Source organism: Cnephaeus nilssonii (assembly GCF_951640355.1).
Source record: "Cnephaeus nilssonii genome assembly, chromosome: 11".
In the NCBI taxonomy this organism is placed as follows: domain Eukaryota; kingdom Metazoa; phylum Chordata; class Mammalia; order Chiroptera; family Vespertilionidae; genus Cnephaeus; species Cnephaeus nilssonii.
This window is the reverse complement of record NC_137082.1, coordinates 54,503,843-54,514,275: the sequence shown is the minus strand read 5'-3', so window position 1 is coordinate 54,514,275 and position 10,433 is coordinate 54,503,843. Positions and strand designations below refer to the sequence as shown.

Here is a 10,433-nt window from a genome sequence, read left to right as displayed (position 1 = left end):
ACCCGGAGCGCTGGGTCCGAGAGGCCACTTCCGGCCTGGAGCTGCGCGCTGACCGTGGGCCTTTGGCCCTCGGCGTGGGGGTGGCCGTGTGGGTCTGGGGTTGAGCCGGAGGAAGTACCAGGGCCGGGCTCAGGCTGGCTGGAGGCGAGGGAGGGCAGGCTCGCGCTCCGGGCTGCTTCTGGAACTCCCGCGTAAGCTTCGGACTGGCGTCCCCGCGCCGAGCCCGCCCCGCGCCTGCGCAGAAGGCTGCCCGGCGCGGGCGTTGCCCCTCGCGCTTTCGGTGCCAGTCGCCCTGTCAGCCTTTGGAGAGGGCGCGGGAGGAGAGGCTGGCGGCTGAGGGTCCTGGGAAGGGAGCTTTGGGACCTCCGCTTTGCTAGTAAGAGCACCGCTCAAGTCCCTGTCCCGTTTAGGGCGCCTGAGTGACTCCGGGCGCGGCGCTTTCCTTACTTGTGTGAGGATGCGTGTGGTGTGACAGGAGATGTTTCGTCGAGTGGCTTCAAGGTGGTGGGTGACACCGCAAAGGAGGCACAGAAATGTATTCTGTCACCTCAGCCCTTGCAGCCAGGATGCAACTTGAGAGGCAAGAGGCACATTTCTGAGCTCTTAGAGCGCACCATCGTGCGCTGAATAACGGTTCACTGACGAAAGAGATGCCAACGAAAAGTGCCGGGCGTGCAGAATAGGTTGGAGATGGTTTTTTCTTTTCTTTTTCTTTTTTTTTTAATATATATTTTACTGATTTTTTACAGAGAGGAAGAGAGAGGGATAGAGAGTTAGAAACATCGATGAGAGAGAAACATCAATCAGCTGCCTCCTGCACACCCCCTACTGGGGATGTGCCCGCAACCAAGGTACATGCCCTTGACCGGAATCGAACCTGGGACCCTTCAGTCCGCAGGCTGACGCTCTATCCACCGAGCCAAACCGGTTTCGGCTGGAGATGGTTTTGTGAGCCAGAATTTGCAAGTTTAGTATTGATGAATTGTGTGGTTTTTTTGTGGGGGGAGGGGAATAACTGTTTTACCACCTCTGAAAATATATTTCTTAAAGGACACTTTTTTTTACACTATTGGATTTAAATGAATACTATTCATTTTCAAATTCATTTAAGTAACTAAAACTTTGTTTTAAACTGTTTATTTAATGGAAACAATGAATTTACCTGGTTTGGGTTACTTAGCAGTATTTTGTAGTTATTGGCATCACGACCTGAGTTCCAACTGTGACACAGCCTTGTCCCACCAGTATCACCTTGGAGTCAATCTCTTAAGCCTGTTTCTCCAACTCTAAAATGAAATTAATAATAGTAGCTGTTTCATGGAGTTCTGAAAATTTGGATTAAAAATGAATATAGAACATCATGATTCTTGGTATGTAGTGAACACTTAATAAATGACAGCTTTTATTGACAGTAGTATTGGCCCATTGAATTATCTTTTAGGGTTAAGAAATAGAATACAAGTGTCTTTGGAAGTAAAACTGTACTAATGCAATGCACCCAGTCCCACTTTTTAAAAAAAAAAAACTTTGTGGAAATAAAAAAAGGTACACAAGAGAGACACTCATTGTCCATCCATTGTCCAGCTTCAATTATTACCCAAGTGCAGCCCTTCTTGTTTCATCTCCCCACACAACATCCTTTTTGTTCATTTTAGCTGGAGTATTTTAAAGCAAATCTCAGAGAACATGTCAATTTACCTGTAAATACCTCTGTATATGTCTTTTTATCAGATAAAGGACTTTTTAACATGACCACATCATTATCATACCCAAGAAAATAAAAAATAATTCCCTAATATTACCTAAAAATTCAGCCTATATTCCTTTTTCACTGATTGTTTCAAAAAAGTATAGTCACAATTTTTTAAAACTTAATAAAAGTAGTTTTATTTTTGTAATACTTTACAGTTTAAAAAATTTGTTTTATTATTGATTGATTTTTTTAGAGAGAGGCAGAGATAGATTTATTGTTCCACTTATTGATTATTCATTAGTTGCTACTTGTATGTGGCCTGACTGGAGATCCAACCCACAATCTCAGCCTATTGGGGACGGCACTCTAACCAGCTGAGCTACCCGGCCAGGGCTGCAGTACTTTACAGTTTACCAAGTGGATTCACACATCATCTTGCTCCCTTTAGAAATATCACCTCTTATTTTAACTTCTTCATCAGCGACCTCAAGAAATGGTTAGTAAAAGACATATCAGTTTGGGTACTTGTTAGTAAGGCATTGACTAAGGAGCCAGATGTGAGGTTTAATAGACTTGTTAATCATTTTACTTTCTTAATGGCAGCTAGTTAATGGTTTCAATTTAAGAACACATTAAAATATTAATTCACTTCAACTTCTTAATAGCCTGTTGCTTCCTTCAAGGGCTATACAAATAATCAACTTTTTCACCGTTCCTCTGAGAGAGGTACAAAATACCTTTACCCTAGTTGCCTTGTTATTAAATGTTTCTGTATTCATAGATCTTTGCTGTATCTGTTTCTTGCTCACTGGCTTCATGAGAAAGCTATTCAGATACTCATATGTGTTAATACGTCAATCATCTTTCTTGTTCTTTCTTGTTCAAAGCCATATAATGTATGTGGCTTTGTATGTATGTAGAAGTGTGTGTGTGTGTATGTGTGTGTGTGTGTGTGTGTGTGTATGTATATATATATATATATATATATATATATATATATATGGAATGGTTAAGTCAAGAATATTTTTAATATATATTTTATTGATTTTTTACAGAGAGGAAGGGAGAGGAATAGAGAGTTAGAAACATCAATGAGCGAGAAACATCCATCAGCTGCCTCCTGCATACCCCCCACTGGGGATGTGCCCGCAACCACGGTACATGCCCTTGACCAGAATTGAACCTGGGACCCTTCAGTCCGCAGGCCGACACTGTATCCATTGAGCCAAACCGGTTAGGGCAAGTCAAGAATATTTTAGAATGTTTTTTCATTTTTTGGTTCAATATATTGTTGCATTCTATATCAACTCAAAAGTTTAAAAAGCAAATTCTTTTAGAATGGTGTATCAATATTGATCTCTATATTAGTATCCTTTCAGTTTAACATAATCTAGGTAATTACTTTTTTCTAGGAGGAATAAGAGAAAATTTGCCTGAAAATTTAGCTTAACTAAAATCCAGATTTCTAAAATCAGGGCTTTTTTCACCATAATCATCTTTCTTCACACCCCTCTTCCCCCAAATTCTCAACATTATTGATTGTAAGTCAATTAGGAAAACTGGCTGGGCTCAAATTACATAAAGGTAAATGCAGGATTTATTTATGTTGTAATCTGTCATTTCAGGTATTTCAGCTGTCCAAAGACAACTTCATACCTATATAATGTAACAGAAAAGGTCAAAAAACATTTAGGCGAGTAGAAGTGTGGAGCATATTCAAGCAAGATGAACGTCTCTGGAAGCAGTTGTGGAAGCCCTAGCTCTGCAGAGATATCTAATGACTTTAAGGATCTTTGGACAAAACTAAAGGAGTGTCACGATAAAGAAGTACAAGGTAAAATATTTTCTCCCAATACTTACCACAACAGCATTGTACTGAGACTGTAATAATAATAACTAATTTTGTCTGACAGTTCCAAGATCTCATTTTAAAGGTATCTTTACTATTATAATTTTTTGTGATACATTTTTTATGGTTAAGTTGTAGCTTATCACCTACAGACAACCACTACAGTAGGTAGCTTTTGCACAATTTATAGTTACTTGTAGTAATATGTATGGTATGATGGAAAGAGCATAGAATTTTTTAACTGAATACCTGGATTTGAACAGATCATTACAGTGTAATGAAATAAGAGCTTAAAAGATTTCTATGAAATGCAATTAGTGATCAGATGATTGAGCAGTTGTGGTTAGAATGAGTATATAAATATCAGTGATTGTGTTAAAGTGTATTCCATATAAAGGAATGTTCTATTGAAGCTAAACTCAAGGTTTGATATTAAGCTTTAATATACCTATTTAATTCTGTAACTTTACTATAATACGTTTTTGTCATGTTTGGGAAATGCTTCATATTGTATTTGTTTCTTGCAATCATAGGTTTAATTCTATGCTACTTTGTAGTTTTAACATTACACTGGAGTCCCATTAAAACATAATCTACCTGAATCTGAAGTACAGTATGTGGGTCTGTGTTGGAACTTTCCTAGGGTACATTTAGTTTGGTAAAACCTCATGATAATGGACTCATTAATTAATGGGTTCTGAAAAATGAACCCAGAAATATTCTTGTAAGCCTCAGTGTACTTGGAGATAATTGTTCAAGAAATGTTTTAGGGGGCACTTATTATGTGCCAGTCCTTATGAATAAAAATGAATCATATACAGTCCTAGTTTTAAGGGATTTTGTAGTGTACCATTTTATCTGGGAATATAAAAGAAGAACCAGGTATATATGTTGGGGGAAGAGTGGATGATTTACTGATAGACCAAGCTTTATAATTGAATTAAGTCTAATTAACTAGTATGTACTATGTTGAAGGCAAGTTGTCATCATGCCTTGTCATCATGCCTTGTCATCATACTTTGTCTTTAGGATTAAATCTAAAACTTTCATCTTTCATTGATTACAAGTGGATGGGAATAGTGCTGAGCTGAGAATGAGGCCATGTGATGGAGTGGTTAAATCCATGAATTCTCCATCTAGACCCGTGGTCGGCAAACTGCGGCTCGCGAGCCACATGCAGCTCTTTGGCCCCTTGAGTGTGGCTCTTCCACAAAATACCACGGCTTGGGCGAGTCTATTTTGAAGAAGTGGCGTTAGAAGAAGTTTAAGTTTAAAAAATTTGGCTCTCAAAAGAAATTTCAATCATTGTACTGTTGATATTTGCTCTGTTGACTAATGAGTTTGCCGACCACTGATCTAGACTACCAATATTCGAAAGCCATATCCATCAATTGAATAGAGGTGGTGACCTTGTGCAAGTACTTAACTTTATAGTGCCTCAGGTTCCTTATCTATAAAATAAAGATACTAATAATAGCTACCTCATTATATTAAACTAGAGGCCTGGTGCATGAAAATTCATGCACTGGAGGGGGGGTCCCTCAGCCCGGCCTGCCCCCTCTCACAGTCCGGGAGCCCTCAGGGGCAGGAGCCGACCCGGCAATCAGGGGAAGGTAACGCCCCATCATACCTCTGCTGCTACTACTGCCGACAGCGCAAGCCTTGGCCGGCCCTGGTTACCTGAGCCTTGGGCAGCCGCCATTCAAGGCTTGCCTGCACCTCGGGCTGGCCCTGGATGGCTGGGGGCTGAGGGGACTGGGGTACTCCGGAGGCAGGTGCCCCAGCGGGGCTGAGAGGACTGGGCGCCGCCATCTTGTGGCTGTAGGCACCACCATCTTTGAAGGCGTGGCAGTCAATTAGCATATTCCCTCGTTATTGGCTGTGGGCACTGCCATCTTTGAGGGCGGAGAGGTCAATTAGCATATTCCCTCCTTATTGGCGGTAGGTGTCGCCCTCTTTGTGATGGTGTGAGGGTCAATTAGCATATTCCCTCTTTATTTTCTTTTAATATATTTTTATTGATTTTTTTACAGAGAGGAAGGGAGAGGGATAGAGAGTTAGAAACATCGATGGGAGAGAAACATCGATCAGCTGCCTCCTGCACACCTCCTACTGGGGATGTGCCCGCAACCAAGGTACATGCCCTTGACTGGAATCGAACCTGGGACCTTTGAGCCCGCAGGCCGACGCTCTATCCACTGAGCCACACCGGTTAGGGCTATTCCCTCTTTATTAGATAGTACTAGAGGCCCAGTGCACAAAAATTCGTGCACTTGGCGGGGGGCTGGGGGACTGGCCTGCACCCTCTCGCAATCCAAGAGCCCTCAGGAGATGTCTGACTGATGACTTAGGCCCGCTCCCTGGGAGGAGCGGGCCTAAGCCATCAGTTGGACATCCTTAGCACTGCCAAGGAGGCGGGAGAGGCTCCCACCACTACTGCTGCACTCGCAGCCATTAGCCCAGCTTGTGGATGAGCAGATCTCCCCCTGTGGGAGCGCACTGACCACCAGGGGGCAGCTCCTGTGTTGAGCGTCTGCCCCCTGGTGGTCATAGGGTCGATTTGCATATTACCCTTTTATTATACCAGGTGCACCAGTTAATAATGCGGATTTTGTAATCAAAGAAAACATGATAATTTCAAGAGAAACATGAAAAGTGCTTTACTCAAAGTAATGTCCATCACTAGCTACACATTTCCCCCATCTTTCTGGTAATTTGTGGATACTGTCCCAATAGAACTTTTCTTGTTTTGAGGCAAACTTCATATGTTTTGAAGTGCTGCTCAGAAAGTGCATGTGCCATTGATCTGAAGGAGCAAGGTCTGGTGAATACAGCGGGTAGGTTAAAACTTCCCAGGCAAGATCTTTTAACATATCTTTAACTGGTTTTGAAGTGTGTGATGGTGCATCATCATGAAGCAAAATTACTTTGCCATGTCTTCTGGCCCATTCTGGTTATTTTACGATCAAGGCATGGTTCAAATTGATTATTTGTTGTTGGTAGCGATCAGTATTAACGGTTTCACAAGCTCATAATACACCACACCTTCCTGATCCCACCAAACGCAGAGCATTGTCTTCTTTCTGCACCCAGTAGGCCTTGCAGTCGATGTTGATGGTTGACCTGGATCAACCCATGATTTTGTGCATTTGGGATTCTCAAAATAAATCCACTTTTCATCGCTAGTCACAATTGGATGCAAAAAAAGACTTTTTTTCATGCCATTGAAGCAACATTTTACTGAATGCTTTTCAGTTTTCCATTTGTCTTTCGTTCAATTGATGTGACACCCATTTTCCTTGCTTTTAAATCTTTCCCATTGCTTGTAAACAATCGGAAATTGTTTGCTGAGCAACGTTTAATCTTTCTGCAAGTTGTTTTTGAGTTTGACACCCATCTTCATCCAATAATGCTTGTAATTGTTGGTCTTCAAACTTTTTCGGTTGACCTGGACGTTCTTTGTCTTTCACATAGAAATCATCACTTTAAAGCATTTAAACCGGTGTTCACAAGTATCTTGAAATGGAGCATGTTCACCATAAGCTTCCCGAAGTATAAGATAACCTTCAACAGCACTTCAAAATAAAGTAATGAATTAAAACTGCCCGCAAATGCTCTCTTTTTGGCACGAAATTTGACATTTTTAAGTGTAAAAATATCTAAGATGTTAACACCTTCAGAAAATTTGACATATGAAGTTTTGAAGCTTGCTATCAATACAACAAAATAGCATACATATCAAATTGCATATATATCAACACATGTGTAACTCCATCTATTGAAAAAATCCACATTAATAACCAGTACACCTGGTATAGGATAGCTTAATAAATGTAAAGCATTTGGAAGAATGTCTGGCACATAGTACACAATGTTTCTGTTAGCTGTTGCTATCATTCTGAAGCAGCAAGGATTTGTACTATCAATTCTCAGCTAGAGACAATGGGTTACTACAAAAAAAGTTGTAACAGATGTTTCACATACTGATTACTTACTATCTCCTTGGTACTTTTTTGGGGGGAGGATTTCTTGGAGGAAACAAAAAGAATGTCCAAAGTAATAATATGAGAAAATTTAAACTTAAATGTTTAGGAAATCTTAGAAAATTTTTACTTTCAATTTTTTTTGTGGGGGGTGATGGGGAGAAGTGAGGATACTTTAAGAAAAATTGTCATGAAATACATATACATAATATAACATCTTAGCTATTTTTAAGTGTACAGTTTAGTGGTATTAAATACATTCATAATATTGTGTAATCATCACCAACCATCCATCTCTATAATTCTTTTCATCTTGTGAAACTGAAACTCTATATCCACTAAACAATAACTCCCTGTCCAACCTTCCCTCCAGCCCCTGGCAACCACTATTCTACTTTCTGTCTCTGATTTTGACGACTCCATGTACCTCATATAAGTGGAATCATACTGTGTCTTTTTTGTGATTGGCTCTCTTTACTTAGTATAATGTACATGGATGTTGTAACATATTTCAGAATTAACTTTCTTTTTAAGACAGAATAATTTTCCATAGTATGTACATGTCATATTTTGCTTATCCATTCATTTACTGGTGGACATTTGGGATGCTCTTATCTTTTAGCTGTTGTGAATAATATTGGTTGTTGTGAAGGTGGATATACAAATATCTCTTCAAGATATTGTTTTCAGTTATTTTGGGTATACATAGAAGTTGAATTGCTGGATCATATAGCGATTCTATTTTTGACTTTTGATGAACTTCCATACTGTTTCTCCTTGTGGCTACATTATTTTACATTCCCACCAACAATGCACAAGGGTTTCTATTTCTCTACATTCTGCCCATTTGTTATTTTCTGTTTTTCTTTTCCTTTCTTTTTTCCTCTTTCTTTCTTCCTTCCTCTCTTTCTCTTTCTCTCTCTGTGGTAGTAACATTCCTAATGGATGTGAGGTGGTATCTCATTGTGGTTTTTATTTGCATTGCCTTACTGATTAGTGATGTTGAACATCTTTTCCTGTACTTATTGGCCATTGGTATATCTGTGGATAAATGTCTATTCAAGACTTTTGCCTAATTTTTAATCAGGTTGCATTTGTTTTGTTGTTGAATTATAGGAATCCTATATAATAAAAGGCTAATATGCAAATCGACTGAACGGTGGAACGATCGGTCACTATGACATGCACTGACCACCAGGGATTAAACGCTCAACACAGGAGTTGCCCCCAGCCTGCAGGCCCCAGGCCAGCCAAGGCAGGTGCCAGCGGGGGCACCCCCCCCCCCCACCTCCCCGCCAGTCACCCACAGAGGGAGGCAACCAGCAGCGGCAGTGGGGGGTGGGGCCGGCCAGGGCTGGTCACCCCGCTGGTCACCCCACAGATCGACCCTGATCACCGGCCAGGCCTAGGGACCCTATCCATGTACGAATTTCGTGCATCGGGCCTCTAGTTATTTGTATATTTTGGATATTAATCTCATTAGATATATGCTTTGAAAATATCTTCTCCCATTCTCTGGATTGTGTTTTCACTATTAATTGTGTCCTTTGATGCACAGGATATTTTAATTTTGATATAGTCCAATTTATCTCTATTTTTGTTGTTGCCTGTACTTTTGATATTATATCCAAGAAATCATTGCCATATCCAGTGTCATTAAGCTATTGCCCTATGTTTTCTTCTAATAATTTTATAGTTTTAGCTGTATGTTTAGCTCTTTGGTTCATTTTGAGTTAAAATTTGTATATGGTGTAAGGTAAGGGCCCAACTTCATTCTTTTGCATGTGGATATTTAGTTTTCCCAGCACCATTTTTTTAAAAGATTGTCCTTTCCTCATTGAATGGTTTTGGAACCCTTGTCAAAAACCATTTGATCATATATGCAAGAGTTTATGTCTGGGCTCTAGTCTATTCCATTGATCTATATGTCTGTCTTTATGCCAGTACCACAGTTTTGATTACTGTTGCTTTTTATTACATTTTGAAATCAGAAGGTATGTGACCTTCAACTTTATTCTTCGTTTTCAAGATTGTTTTGGCCATTCAGAGTCCCTTAAGATTCCCTATGATTTTTAGGACAGATTTTTCTATTTCTGCAAAAAACATCATTGGGATTTTGATAGAGATAGCATTGAATCTGTAGATCTCTTTAAGTAATATTGACATTTTAATAGTAAGTCTTCCAGTCTATGAACAGGAAGTGTCTTTCCATTTATTTATGTTTTTAATTTGTTTTAGCAACACTGTAGCTTTTATTTTATAAATCTTTCATCTCCCTGGCTAAGCTTATCCCTTATTATTTTATTCTTTTGGATGATATTTAAAATGGAATTGGTGGGGTTTGGTTTTTTTGTGTGTGTTTTTTTAATTTTTACTTATTGATTTTAGAGAGAGGAAGGAAAAGAGAGACATACATTCATTGTTCCACTTATTTATGCATTCATTAGTTGATTCTTGTATGTGCCCTGCTGACTGGTGATCGAACCCACAACCTTGGCATATTGGGATGACAATCTAAAGAAGTGAGATACCTGGCCAGGGCTGAAATTGTTTTTTTTAATTTCCTTTTCAGATTGTTCATTGTGAGTCTATAGGAACACCACTGATTTTTACATGTTGACTTTGTATCCTGCAACTTTGCTGAAAGTCTTCATTTCTTAATTGTAGTTTTTGAAGTCCTAGCTGAGATAAACATTAGAAACGCTGTAATTTTTTATGAAAGGTTGGAATTTAACCACCTTTACTACTTCACCCACATCCTTTACTGCTCTATTATGCTCATTCTTTGATAGATTATTCTGATCCATGTTTCTATTAAAAAACTTTTCAACATACAGGATTGCTAATGCAGTCAGAGTATAGTAGTGTTCATTTAGAAATTCAGATATCTGTGGAGTTACTATTGTTT

At 39.5% G+C, this 10,433-nt stretch overlaps 1 protein-coding gene across 5 annotated transcripts in view; it reads left to right on the top strand.

Annotated features, from left to right (window-relative positions):
• Positions 1-10,433, top strand: part of RBBP8 (RB binding protein 8, endonuclease) — a 67,781-nt gene that overhangs the window by 277 nt on the left and 57,071 nt on the right. For 2 of the 5 annotated variants that reach the window (XM_079784005.1, XM_079784003.1), the window contains exon 2: positions 3,319-3,527. In XM_079784005.1, the coding sequence (XP_079640131.1) occupies positions 3,419-3,527 (109 nt within the window). In that variant the 5' untranslated portion in view covers positions 3,319-3,418. Of the gene's footprint in view, positions 1-12; positions 377-1,994; positions 2,190-3,318; positions 3,528-10,433 lie in introns of those variants that run through there. The other 3 variants (XM_079784006.1, XM_079784004.1, XM_079784007.1) reach the window with 3 other exon arrangements.